At 42.6% G+C, this 15,088-nt stretch overlaps 1 protein-coding gene across 1 annotated transcript in view; it reads left to right on the top strand.

Annotated features, from left to right (window-relative positions):
• Positions 1 to 15,088, top strand: part of LOC126456972 (UDP-glucosyltransferase 2-like) — a 96,687-nt gene that overhangs the window by 63,953 nt on the left and 17,646 nt on the right. The window contains exon 5 of the mRNA XM_050092916.1: positions 9,558 to 9,780. Coding sequence (XP_049948873.1) covers positions 9,558 to 9,780 — 223 coding nt within the window. The remainder of the gene's footprint in view (positions 1 to 9,557; positions 9,781 to 15,088) is intronic.

The following is a 15,088-nucleotide window of genomic DNA, read 5'->3' as shown; positions in this document are numbered from 1 at the left end:
TGGACGTCGTGAGTGAAGTTGCGTATGATGTGCCTATCGCTCAGTTGGAGTCTTAACAGGATGTCCTGTGGCTGCACGAAAAGCATTATTCAACACGGCGTTGCTGTCGGGGTTCCTCCGAGCCATCATCCGTAGGTAGCGGTCATCTACTGCAGTAGTAGTCCTTGGGTGACCATAGCGAGGCATATCATCGACAGTTCCTGTCTCTCTGTATCTCCTCCATGTCTGAACAACATCGCTTTGGTTCACTCGGAGATGCCTGGACACTTCCCTTGTTGAGAGCCCTTCCTGGCACAAAGTAACAATGCGGTCGCGATCGAACCGCGGTATTGACCGTCTAGGCATGGTTGAACTACAGACAACACGAGCTGTGTACCTCCTTCCTGGTGGAATGACTGGAACTGATCGGCTGTCGGACCCCCTCCGTCTAATAGGCGCTGCTCATGCATGGTTTATATCTTTGGACGGGTTTAGTGACATCTCTGAACAGTCAAAGTTTTGAACGGTTGGCTTATTTTTTGATTTAACTAAGGCATTTCATTGTGTTGATCACAAAATACTGCTCCAGATGTTGGACCATTACGGAATACGGGGAGTAGCTCACAATTGGTTCACCTCTTACTTTAGCAACAGACAGCAAAAGGTCATTATTCATAATGTTGATAACGGCTGTGATGTGGGATCTGAGTGGGGTAATGTCAAGTGGGGAGTGCCCCAGCGATCAGTGTTGGGGCCGCTCCCGTTCCTTATTTATATGAATGATATACCCTCTAGTATTACGGGCAGCTCCAAAATATTTATGTTTGCTGATGACACTAGCTTGGTGGTAAAGGATGTTGTGTGCAACATTGCCTCGGTTTCAAACAGTGCTGTACATGACCTCAGTTCATGGCTTATAGAAAATAAACTAATCACAGTAAGACTCAGTTTTTACAGTTTCTAATACACAATTCAACAAACCCTGATGTTTTAATTTCACAGAACGGGCATATGATTAGTGAATCCGAACAGTTCAAATTTCTAGGTGTCCAGATAGATAGTAAGCTGTAGTGGAAAGCCCACGTTCAAGATCTTGTTCAAATAATACTGCCATTTTTACTATTCGAACGGTATCAAAAGTGAGTGATACTTTGACACGAAAATTAGTCTACTTGGCTTATTTTCATTCTCTTATGTCGAATGGTATTTTGGGGGAACTCTTCCCATTCTACAAGGACATTTTTGGCTCAGAAACGGGCGGTTCGGTCAATAGGTGGTTTGAGTTCACGAACCTCTTGTCGACCTCTGTTCACCAGTCTGGGTATTTTGACATTGGTCTCTCAATATGTATATTCCTTATTGTCGTTTCTTGTTACCAATATTAGTTTATTCCAAAGAATAAGCAGCTTTCACTCGGTTAATACTCGGCAGAAATCAAACCTGCATTTGGATCGGAGTTCCTTAACTCTCGTGCAAAAAGGTGTGCAGTATACTGCTGCATCCATTTTCAATAACCTGCCACTCGAGCTCACAAATCTTAGCAGTAATCCACGCGCTTTCAAATCAAAACTGAAGAGTTTCCTCATGGTTTATTCTGTCGAGGAGTTCCTTGAAAAATTAAGCTGATTCTTATTGTATTGCTGATAGCGTTTACTTAAACTTATGGACTGACTTTTTTCAGGTTCATGAACATTTATATTTATCTGTTATTACTTTGATGTTGTAATTTCATGTACTCACACGTTCCATGACCTTGGAGATTTGCTCCTCAATTTGGTCCTACGGAACTTGACGTGTAAAGAAAATAAAAATAAACGAATTCCTCAAATGGTTCAAATGGCTCTGAGCTCTATGAGACTTAACATCTGAGGTCATCAGTCCCCTAGAACTTAAACCTAACTAACCTAAGGCTATCACGCACATCCATACCCGAGGCAGAATTCGAACCTGCGACCTTAGCGGTCACGCGGTTACAGACTGAAGCGCCTAGAAGCGCTCGGCCACACCAGCCGGCAAACGAATTCCTCTCCTGTGCCTATTTCTTCATATCAGAGTAGCGGTTGGCACCATACGTGCTGTCGCCCCAGTAGCTTTCTGAGCAGCGTGGTCGAATGCCAACCGAAGGGGTCCGCGTTTTGATTCCCGGCCGGGTCGGAGATGTTCTCCGATCGGGGACTGGGTGTTGTGTTGTCTTCATCATCGTTTCATTATCATCGACGTGAAAGTTCCCTAAATGGCATCACGTAAAACGACTTGCACCGGACGGCGAGCAGGCACAAGACCCTACGGCCTAAATTATTTACTAGATGTGGTCCAATTTTTCTTTTGGTCTGCAGTACCCTCTAGACCCATGAAGGTTGCTCCCTGATATCTGAACACGTGTCTTATCATTCTGTCACTTCTTGTCGTTGTTTCCCATACGCCCATTTCTTCGCCGATTCTGGGAAGAACCTCATTTCTTACCTTATCAGTCCGCCGCGCGGAGTGGCCGCGCGGTTTTAGGCACCATGTCGCGGACTGCGTGTCCCCTTCCGCCGTAAGTTCGAGTCCTCCCTCGGGCATGGGTGTGTTTATCGTTCTTAGCAACAGTTAGTTAAGTAGTGTGTAAGCCTAGGGACCGATGACCTTAGCAGTTTGGTCCCTTAGAAATTCAGACATCTACAAGGCGGCGCACGAAATGTTGGCAATTGTTTCTTTCACAATTTACGACGCACATTAGATATCCCGCTGGGATCTCTACAGTAGTACCAGCCGAGTTTGGAAACACAAATGAGTCACGAAATGACGTGTAATTCACGATACTGCAGCTAGGAGACTAGTAAGCAGTAATGGCTGACAATGGAAGACTGACGACACAGCAACGATCGGCAATTGTGTTACTTTTTCATGAAACGAAAAGCCTTGTTGTGACTCAGAGGCGTTTTCGACAACAGTTTAACACACGATGGGTGCCTTGCAAGAAGACCATCCACAGGTTGTACGATAAATTTGTACAGGAAGGAACAGTATTGGAAGCGAAGCGACCTCGGCCTAAGCCTGTTTGTTCGCCGGAGAATATTGAAGCGGTACGAGTTGCTGTACAGAGAAGTCCCGGGAAATTGTGTAGAAAGGCAGCAGTGCAACCGGGAATATCCAGACGCTCCGTTCAACGCATTCTTAAAAGTGACCTCAACATGTGCACATACAAGATGATGTGTGTACAGAAGCTCACCGAAGCGAAGAACACAAGCAGCAGAGACCACTGTTTACTCAGCAGGTGGAGGATAGGGAAGAAACTCTCAACAACGTTTGGTTTTCAGACGAGGTGTATTTTCATTTAGACGGTGTGGTTAACAAACAAAATTTACGCTTTTGGGTCACTGAAAACCCACAAGTGCTTCATAAACGACAACATCATGCTCCGAGGATTACAGCGTGGGCAGCAGTTTCCAGTCACGGACTTGTTGGACCCTGTGAAACTGAACTGACTGAACAGCGACCGTTAGTTGAACATGCTTCGCAATACCTTCATTCCACGGCTTCTTGCTACTGCCTTGCCCTTCAACACGCAGTGGTTCATGCAAGATGGTCGCTTGAATGACGGACAAAATTGCCCCCCCCCCCCCCCCAATAGTCCAGACCTCAACCCACGTGACTTTCTTTGGGGGTACCTAAAGGAAAACATTTTCCCGAAACGTCCACGTGATTTAATGGAGCACAGAAGATTTATTCTTCAATCTTGCAGTGAAATTACGGAAGACATGTGCCGTAAGGTAATCACTAACTTCAGTGTTCGTTTGAAGGAAGCTAGGAAACGAAACGGACATATTGAGCATGTGCTGAGTTACAACAAATCTCCATGGACAGCTCTTCATTGTAGTATATGTTCCTTTCAGATTGTATTGACAAAGTTTATATTCAAAAACATTTCATGCGCCACCCTGTATTTGTGCAACACCGTATCTCCAACGCTTCGATTCTCCTCTGTTCCGATTTTTAAACTATTCAAGATTCAGTACCATACAGTGTTGTACTTCGAACGAACATTCTCAGAAATTTCTTCCTCAAATGACGGCCTAAGGTAGCGGTAGACTTCTCTTTTCCTGGAGTGCCCTCTTTGCCTGTACTAGACGTGTCGTCCTCGGGTCGTTCGTCATTGGTTGTTTTGTTTCGAAGGTAGTACGATTCCTTCATTTCTTCGACTATTTCGTGACGGCAATTTTTGATAAGTTTCTCGCTACTGTCGTTTGTGCTACATCTCGTTACTTTCGTCTTTTTCCGGTTTACTCTCACTCCATGTTCTGTTCTCATTAGATTGTTCATTCCATTCAACTGATCCTGTAGTCCTGCTTCACTTTCACTGAGGATAGCACTGTCATTAGCGAATCTTATCGTTGGTATCCTTCACCTTGAATTTTAATCCCACTCTTGAACATTTCATTTATTTCTGTCGTGGCTTCTTCGATGTGTAGATTGAACAGTAGGGGCCAAAGACTATAACCATGTCTTACAACCTTCTTAGTCCGAGAACTTCGTTCTTTGTCTTCCAGTCTTACTATTACCACTTGGTTCTTGCTCATATTGTATATTACCCGTTTTTCTCTACAGCTTACTGCAGTTTTTCTGAGAATTTCGAACATTTTGAATCATTTTAAATTGTCGAGTACTTTTCCTACAACGACAAATCGTATGAGCATATCTACATATGTTTCCAGTCCGGCTTCTGTTACCAAGAGCGAAGTCAGAACTGCGTCTCTGGTGCCTTTCCCTTTCCTAAAACCAAACTGATCGTCATCTAACGAACCCTCAATTTCCTTTTCGAATCTTTTGTGTATTGTTTTTGTCAACAGCTTGGCTGCGTAAGATATTAAGTTGACTGTGCAATAGTTTTCACACCTATCTGCCCCTACTATCTTTAGAATTGTGTGGATGATATTTTTTGGGAAGTCTGATGTCGCCAGGCTCAGATTCTAAACACCCCGTACCCCTAATCCGCAGCTTGTGATCTAGTGGCTAGCGTTGCTGCCTCTGGCTCACGGGGTCCCGGGTTCGATTCCCGGCTAGGGGACTGGGTGTTTGTATTTTCACCATTTTATCATCATTCATGAAAGTAGCGAGATTGGACTGTGTAAAGACTGGTAATTTGTAGGGAGGCTGATAACCGCGCAGTTGAGCGCACCAGAAAACAAACCTCATCATCATCCGTACCCCTAGAAAGAGAAATCTACAAGGCTTAATCGAACGACTGTGCGGGCCATTGCCGAGAACAACGGTATTCTAACCATCTTCTAAGCCGGCCGGGATGGCCGAGCGGTTCTAGGCGCTACAGTCTGGAAACGCCTGACCGCTACAGTCACAGGTTCGAATCCTGCTTCGGGCATGGATGTGTGTGATGCCCACAGGTTAGTTAGGTTTAAGTAGTTCTAAGTTCTAGGGGACTGATGACCTCAGAAGTTAAGTCTCAGTGCTCAGAGCCATTTTGAACCATCGCCTAAAAAACATGTTGTCGTACACCAGGAGCAGAATGTTTTGCTTGTCCATCGTGCACATACGCCGTTTAGAGTCTAGAGTGACTTTTTCATCTAAGTTGTTGACGATAAAAGTTCGATACATCTCAGCTGTGAGAGTACGTGCGATGTAGTGTGGACCCATGGTTTCAGCTCCAAGGATTCCGCACCACACATTAAAGGACTAACTACTTTAACAACAAACGTCGCGTATCCGTGTAGGATTTTCTGTGGCTCAGTGACTCATTAATTGCACCATGATCTGTAAACGTTTATTCGTCAGAGAACGTTACACTTTTTAAAGCGTCCAGAGTGAGGTTATTCAGTGCTTATTCGCAGGAAGTAACTCTCCGATTCTAATTGTTCCCATGGAGCTGCTGTGTCAAAGACAGCTGGTAAAGGTGAAAACTGTAACAGTGTACTATTGGCTTCACAGATGTTAACTTGATACTAGTGAGAGGGGCAGTGTCTCGTAAGCTGACGTAAGGATCGTGGTGTACTGTTGCTACGACAGAAACTTCCATATCCTCAGTTCTTGCTAGTCTCCGTCTTTTACCGCCGCTCCTTCTCAAACTGCTCGCTCCTTGAAGTCGATGTTCAGAACGTAATGCCTGACAGACCTTTTTCGACCAGAATATCTCACGCCACGATCTATGGCAGACGCCGAGCGTCAGAGTTTTTCAGCTTACTCGTTGGATACGTATGTCATGTTTATTCCACGTCAACATCCGTCGCAGACTAAACCTCGTGTGACTGAGCATTCCGAACTAACTTGTGCAAGGATGTTTAAGAGTGCATTCTACAATATAACTGAACATGATTCAAACTGTGCATCGTTGAAGCTCGTGCAAATCTTTCTATTTGACGCCACCTCAGCGAATCGATGAAGATGAGAGAAAACGATTGGGGCAGCACAAACACCCAGTCCCAGAGCGCAGAAAATCTCCGACCCGATCGGGAATCGAACCGCAGACCTCGCGATCTAGAGATTGCGACGCTTACCACTATTTTTTTTATTATTCTTTTTGTCTGTCTGTTTCCTCGTCGATTTTCTTCTGCAGTTCTGTGCAATCGCCACTTGACATCTCTCACTTCCATCGATGAGAACTTCACTCAGTTTTTTTATGACGGAGGGTGGCCATCCCCTGACCGACCACACTGAGCTGGACCGTGATCTGCCGCCATCTGAAAATAGATAATTATGTACAGCATGTTGCATCGATCTCTAAACGATTCCCCAATTCTAGTTCCCTAACTAAAATTCATAAAAATATGATTTAAATACATTTGTAGACAGTTGGATTATATACATGAGCTGCATGATAAAAAGCGAAGTTGTATTTAAAAAAATTACAACTCGTTGCTGTAACTCCCTGGAATATAAATAAAATATAATTACGAAGAAAGTGTAACCTTTGTTACGTTTTTCTGTTGTTCTGTACGTACTTAGAAGAAAATTTTTATAGCCAACATCGCGTTCAAAATAATTTTTTGTTTCAACAGCTAAGACTGGTATCTTCAGAACTTCAAATCTTTTTTTGTGGAAGTCATGCTCTAATGTTCGTTCGTTACTCATGCTACGTTAACATCTTAGTGGAGAGTATACTGTATATTTCCACAGAGGTTGGTCAACTTATCACACGTAAAATATACACGGGTAAAGTAATTTTGAACACGATCTTGGCTAATAAAATTTCTTTAAAGTACATACAAATCGTTCTCTCTCATATCTCGTTTTACGAAACTTCAGTCAGATTTTCTGTATGTGTCTACTGTGCCACAGCTCTATGTTCCTTGACAATGCCACCGATATAACCCGCCAGTCCTATTCTCGGCACGCTTACGTTGATTAGGAACGTCTGTTAACGACTGCACCAGTATTATGTCAGAGACATTTACACAAATAAGTAATCCAGTTACAATAACTGCATTTAGAACACTGAAAAGGAATGTAGAACCTACGTATAACTTTATAGAGCAGCACCTTGTGGGAAAGGTAACTTCCAATAACGGAGACCGCAACTTGACATACAAAAGTCTGGTAGTTTCTCTAGCAAGTCCATATCTACAAAGTTATCTTCCAAGATGACTTCCTGTGGGTCCACTGTATTGGCGGCGATACCGCTGACTGAATATTGCCGTAGCTGGCCTCTTAGGATGGACACCAATAGTGGTCTGACTGTGCCGTGAGCTACTGTGAATTGACTGTAGAGGCTACGCAGAGTTGCTTATGTTATTATGTAAATGAATGCACTCAGTGCTATGTCTGCGTAAGCAGAAGAAACTAACGATGAAAGTCCGAAAACAATTTATTGGACTGTTCAATTAACCAAAACAAATTCTCTAAGTATAACACCAACGCAAAATAGAGATCCGTCTTCGAATCACAACTACATACATGAATAACACAGAAAACAACAGAAATAATTTCCTACTAGTCTCCGCCAGAGACTTCTCCAATATACCAAGCCTAATCCAGAAATCAGCAAGAAGATCCAAGCCGGGCTGCCGGGGCAGCAGCTATCCACGTCTGCTGGCGGTCGATGAACTACCTATGTGCGCCGGCCTTTATAGCGCTTCGGCGGATGAGTACCTAGAAACTATTTTCCATCACGTGGTTTGACGTGTGAAAATAGTTCCGGGATCTGCAGCGACCTCTTCCTTATGTTTATGTAGGCCGGTAGTGGCCCCTGGTGGCCGCTGGTGTCCTTGCAGTGTTGTTGTTGTTGTTGCTGTTGTGGCCGTTCATCAATATTGCCTGTCGGCTGCAGGCTGTCAGTTTGGTTGCTGATACTCTAGGCGCCGTGATGTCTGGTGGAGAAGGCCACAGCACTCAGTCCGCGTTATTGGCTGCCGTCGGCCAGGATGACGAGCTGTTTACACGTTGGCTCTCCAAGTAACGTGATGTTACACGGCAGCTGATTGGCGTCTGCAGAACGAATTCCAAAGTATTTTTGTAGGCAGCCGTCGCTGTCAGCCTTTTCCAACGACCACACCTGCTGACTATGCAACCAGTGACACCACACTGTACAAAGGGATGTTGTCCGGCGCGAGTCTTAATAAATATTCCTTTCACATGTAACTCGCATTTTTTAAGTTACAGAGCATGGGGCACTTTGTATAGGCTCGTGGATGAAATGTATGTAACTGTTGGAACTACACAGATTTTTGAAATGTTGTACTTTACTGCTTTTCCGAAGAAAACAAAAGCAGATAGGTTACTGCGTAAGCAATCTAATATTACATACATCGAAAACATTCACGAGAGCACTTTGTGAAGGAACTGAAAAGAGGGTAGGGAGTATCGAAAGCAGATTAGAAGGGGAACAGTTGGAACTTGAGAGGACCAGAGGTATTCGAGAAACTATTTTATTATAACAGTTAATAACAGAGGGCGGTTTATGAAAAACAAGGAAAGATACATTGAATTCTTAGATTTGAGGAAGGTTTGCCATACATAGGGTGTGATAGAACAGTAATCTCTTTATAAAATACAGACTCAAGTGACTGATACTGACGTATTCATGCAAGTCCTTGGCTCAAATGGCTCTCAGCACTACGGGACTTAACTTCTGTGGTCATTAGTCCCCTAGAAGTTAGAACTACTTAAACCTAACTAACCTAAGGACATCACACACATCCATACCCGCGGCAGGATTCGAACCTGTGACCGTAGCGGTCACGCGGTTCCAGACTGTAGCGCCTAGAACCGCTCGGCCACTCCGGCCGGCCATGCAAGTCCTATTCATACATTAACCTGCAATTGGCTATTACAAAAGCAGATATTTTTATTACATACCATCTGTACTTACATGTTTGTTTTATTTCTTCACATAGTTGCCGTACAAATTTAAACATTTAACATATGGCGACATGAGCTTCTTTAACCCTTCATCAAATAGTGGTGCCTCCAGACGCCTTAGCCAGTTGTTGACAGCACCCTTAATCTGATTGTCGATCGTTAATAGCCAAGCAGGCCTTAATACTGGCACAGGATAGAAGTAGCTTGATGCAAAATCCGGATAACAGGGAGGATACTGAAAAATATCTTCCACAAATAAAATCTGGTTTTCACTACGTCCATTGTTGCAGCGCATCCGGGAGTTTATGGACGGGGCAGAACACGGAGTGATCTACTTCAGTCTCGGCTCCAATGTCAAAAGCAGCGCTTTGCCGTGGGAGAAGGCCAAGGCCTTCCTGGATGTCTTTCGTCAGCTGCCACAGCGAGTCCTCTGGAAGTGGGAGAATGAATCGCTGCCTGGACAGCCAGATAACGTGATGGTCAGCAAGTGGCTGCCGCAGCAGGATGTTCTCGGTAAGCTCCCAACCACCGCATTTCTTCTTTTTCCACATAAAGAATTTATCACGTCTCAGTAAGTACCATGTATTGCAGGCAAACAAGTCCCTCTTATGCAATACGAGTATCTGACACTTTCGTGGAGGCTTCTTGAAGTTACGTTAATGGAGCTTATCTCAGGCCGATGATTGTTTAACATCCTAGAATTCAATATGGCTGGTACAGTCTGAAAGATTCCCTTCTAACCTCCTTGCCTAGTGACACCAGATGAAAGTTGATGTCGTCAAGCCCTGAATGAAAATTGCGCAACGGATAACTGGGGAGGGGAGCTTGAGAGCGCTACCTAGAGAGCGTGCCATTTTTGTACGATACTAGGCAAGGGGGTGGAGGGCTCACACGCTGATGTGTGGGTCCCTGCATTCTAAGTATTTTATTTACATGAATTCCTTTAACTTGACTTCTTTGTGATTTTTAAGGTATGTTAAAGATTGATGACAACTGATTACCTATTTATTTTAAACATTATCACTCGATTTTACAGCGATTGCAGCAATTGTTCCAGTTTCCAGATATTACAATTTTACAACTTATAGCTCGGGTATATTATATACTAATCTGCACGCACATTTCTACGGGCAAGACGGTATTGCGTTGGCCAAATGTATACCACCAAAGTCTCCCAATATTTTACATAGGACATCCACCATGTGAGGAGTATAACGCGCAAACTGGGGACTAGATACATTAACACAGGGGGGTCAAATTTCCGAAATTAAACGAGAACATCATTTCCTTACACAATCCAAAGCTGGAAATAAAAGAATTAGTACAAATATTCAAATACCTCTATCCATGCGTGAACATTGAGACAGACGCACAGAGGGCACGTCTGTTCACTTACCCGTCTTCTGTAACACTCCCAGAATATCGCGGGCACCCAGAGGTCTTCCTGGGCCCCGGTGGAGGAGATGGTCGAACCGCTTGAGCGTGACCAACCTCTCCACTCAAAATATTGTGACACTGGGACGTCTTTGACTTTTACTTGCCTGTGATGTCTCTCTGATCCGCTACCCAGGAGTGAGGTTGGCAATACTATTCTACAGAACTACTTCCCAACTAAGATTTGGCCACGCATTACGGAAAGGTCTGAGGAGGATTAGGAAAGTTCAGGTGCAGATTCACATTCACGTACAAGAAATGCATAATACGCGTCACATATAAATACGTATTATGAAGCCTGACACATTTCTTTCCACCCGTCCACATGGGTTCTGTTGCACCCGCGGCCAGCCGCGACGTGCAATAAAATTGGCGGTGGAGCTGCCTCTGTTTGTATTTCCCGGTACGAGCGAGCAGTGAAACCTGCTGCTTATGGAGCGGAAACTACTGTACCGTTTCACGTCGAAGACTTATCTCCTGAGTAGAAGGAACAAAAATTAGAAGTTAATGTCCCGTCAGTGATGAGGCCATTACAGAAAAGGCACAGGCCATACTGAGAAACGAAGAGAAACGAAATCGGCCGTACCCTTTTCAAAGCAACTGGTCAGTTACTTTCCATAAGTGATCTAGGGAAGCCACGAATAACGGTTATCGGGATGACCTAAATGGGATTTGACGCGGTATCCTCCAGAAGTAGTGTCCACTGTGTTAACCTCTGCGTACCACGTTTGATCCACAATTCTACTCAGACGTAAGTAAATGAGGTGCTGAGAGCCACAAGGGCCTAAAACACACCGTCGTAGATTTTGATACTGAAGCACGTTTGTATGTTGCTGACATCTGCTGATCTTACGGTTAACCAGCTTTATCAGTGCTGTAACCCAACATTTTATACATGAACATTTGCGAAAAGCTCTCTCGCCGATTTCTCTGATGTTCACATCCATAAGCACCCAAAGCACAAATTTTCACTGCTCTAGGAACGCTCATTGGCTACAATGACGCCCATTTCTTCATTAAAGCTAAAAGTTCTTGAAATATTGCCCCACCATCACCTCACATTCCACGGCTTCAGCATTCTAGTCTCTAAAATGGACGCTGAGGATTTCAGGAAACTTAAGAGTGTTGCTGACCTCACTACAAAACTAAAAGTTGATGTTCGTGGTAACAATGTAAGGGTACACTTCAAAAATATTACGATGACGGTGTTTTCTACAGATTGCCGTGAACTGTTGTTTAAAGTAACACATTCTTCGTTGGAGTCATGGCAGATCACCAGTTTCTTCAAGTGGAATAATGGGCGACCACAGCTTGCTATTTTCCCAAAGTGTGTGGATGTCTTGCACAGTCTAGTGCCCAAACAAGCAGATGGAAAGCAAACATCGACCTTGAAACACAAAGACTTAAGAAAACTACTGTATCAAACTCAAAACACATAGACTTAACAAAACTGCTGTATTTTGTACTTAAAAAGAATACTTTTATGTGAATCTCAAGCCAGAGAGTATCCTTAATGAATATGGTGGAATAGATAATAGCAGTTTGTGTACTGCGTTTAGTATCTGTTCTTTATATTCTGACTTTAGCTTCACGTTAATTAAAAAGGACTTAACGCTGAAAGAGACAGTATTGCCACTAACCTACAAAAGTATGATTTGTAGATTGACATTAACACTAATTACGCTAAACATTAAATAAAATTTCATGGCACAAGGTGGGTGCATGATTCTTTCATAGGAAATGTAAGATGTTGAGACTTGGTTAAAAAGTTAGGCAAACGTATGACAGTGGTGTTTTGCCAACAAATATGATTTTCAGACTTTTTTTCCAAAACTTAGTATCTGTCCTTTGTCTCAATTGTGCAACGATTCTATGCTCAACTCCGATGTCTCGTTACACTTTTACTCACTGAAAACCAATAGAAATTTGCGTATGCATAGTTCGATGTGAAACAATTTGAAATCAAACCCCAGACTAGGTAAAAGTTGATCTATAATAATGTACGAATTTGAAAGGACAATTGTTGGGGACTGAAAATGTCGTTACAACACGTAACAAGTATTGTGAAAAACCTCGTAAGCGGCATGGCTAGCGTCAGGACGGTACCCAGCTGCGTCATTCGATAGATGCTGTAGACACCCAGGGACGACGAAAAGGTGTCCGGATACTAGCAGTCACGGACAGAAGGTTTCACAGACTCGACAGGGTATGTAAAAGTGATGGACGGCGGCAGACACTAGCAGAGACTGTAGCAGCGGATTAATAGTGGGTAGGCTGATTTGTACAAATGCTTTAGTTAATGGAGGGGAGGCAGCACAAGATGAACATAATAAAGAACTGATGTCTGATTACAATTGCGTGAACAAGTTTATTTTGTCTGCATGACGAAACATGGTGCAATCAGGAAAGGGGTGTTTGCTAATTAATTAGCGTCACTACAACAGTGAAATGTGAATGAGAATAATAAATAGAAGAGATTTCTTATTTCAATGAAATCTTTTTACAAGACATTTACAGACACAATTCACGCAACGTATCACAGCTCCCAGTGAAAAGTAACTAATGAACGGACTGTAATTTTAGAGGAGTTACCACAACCCCACAATCTTTGATTATATCAATATTGTTTGTACGGCGCAGAAGCTATACGTACCTCTCATTTACAGTTAAATTCAGATCAGAAAATGAGTCAGATTTAATCTAAAACAGTCAGATTAAATAACATAAACAGTTATAAAATCTCCGTTACGATCATTTCAGACAATGACCATAAGAAGATGATTCTTGGTTTAAACTGCCAGAATTATTTAAATGTAACTGGCCCGATGATTTTGATTATCTTCTCGTGCCCCGGCGAAACAGAAAACTGACCAAATAGCTATCAGGGAGTAAAGCGTAGAATATATTAAATCCAAAGCATATGGCTATCAACAGATAAGTCAGTAATTGTACTGTGGAAAGTTTTAAGCAACTCATCTCCATAATCTTATCTTCTCTGGACGTGTTAGGCAATGTAATACGCGGTACATAAAATTGAAACAGGTAAAACAACGAAACATGTTTCCATTTGCATGTTGAGACCACTAGACGATGCAGAACAAACAAGTAATGCACGTTGTACAATTCAGCAAACGAACTGGATGTTGTGATGAATTTCCAACTCCTAAAAAGAACTAAAACATAGACGCTAACAGAACAATCTCAGTCACACTGATGTACGGCTAAGCAAATGGGTAATAACGCCGGAAATAGGACTTTCTGAAATAAAGGTAAATTATTGACATTAATCATAGCACTAATGACTTTTATACACGTTAGCGCAGTTATATACAAATTGAGTTTGCAGCATTGTCTGTACTAGTATATAAGGGGAACACGTTATTATCAAAACACTTAAAAAGTCCTTGGCCGATTGACTTCAAATTCTTACAATTTACTTTAATAAACTCTTAACGTAACAAGATGTGGTCTCTCAGACCGCGCGAAAATTTTGGAACTTGCCCTCCAAGGTCTGTACCAGCGGAATGCTTGTACAGTACCTCCTAACCTCCTTAAACCATCAACCGTACAAAGTTTTGTCGTCGGTTGCGTTATCGCCTTCCTTGTTTCTCGCTAACACGTGTTACTAACATGTGTTGTGATCTCCTAGACCGCACCTCTTGAACTGTTTACCTATTCTCTTCCGTATAGCACAAAATGTGTCACAGGAACGTTCCCAAATTTGAAGAAGTTAGTATTCGGTGGATGGAGAAAGATGTCAGTGACATAGATCAGGAAATAGAAGAAAAAAAAAACAATTTTTCAGTAGCCAATGATCATTGTTGTGCTAGCAGAGAATGAGTCAAAGGAAAAAGCTTCAGGACAATTGTGATGGGTACCTTTCTGTTTCTCCAATAAAGTACTCAGTGTTAGTTAAAATCAGATGTGTTGTAAGTGGTGTTAAAGAAAAATGTAGAACCCAGCGTCGAGTATCAAGTGTGGTGACCTTTTTGTGCCTATCGAGGGCCATTTTTATGTGCAAGTTTAAACTATGGAATTTAGTCGTACGTGAACATTTACTCACTATAGGCAGCAAGTAAAATTAAGTTCTCTAACACTTCATATATGAACGAGTGTACTAGTTAAAAAACCGTACAAAGGCATGTGATTTAGTAGGATAAAAGTCAGTTTAAGTACAATAGCAGGGAATTTAGGAAAACGTAATAGAACAACATACGGAATACCAATCAATCGATACTATAGTCACTAATGAAGATGCTGTTCAGTTGCAAACTTCCTACTTACTTTTGTAATCAGGACTTTATTAAAAATGCCAAAGGTAATATTAATCAGAACACAGGGAGGAGTAGTGATCTAAATAAAAATAGATTTATTCACTCTTAAAATC

Source organism: Schistocerca serialis, chromosome 2 (genome assembly GCF_023864345.2).
Source record: "Schistocerca serialis cubense isolate TAMUIC-IGC-003099 chromosome 2, iqSchSeri2.2, whole genome shotgun sequence".
Lineage (NCBI taxonomy): Eukaryota > Metazoa > Arthropoda > Insecta > Orthoptera > Acrididae > Schistocerca > Schistocerca serialis.
The sequence above is the reverse complement of the archived record's forward strand: the minus strand, read 5'-3'. Positions and strand labels throughout refer to the sequence as shown.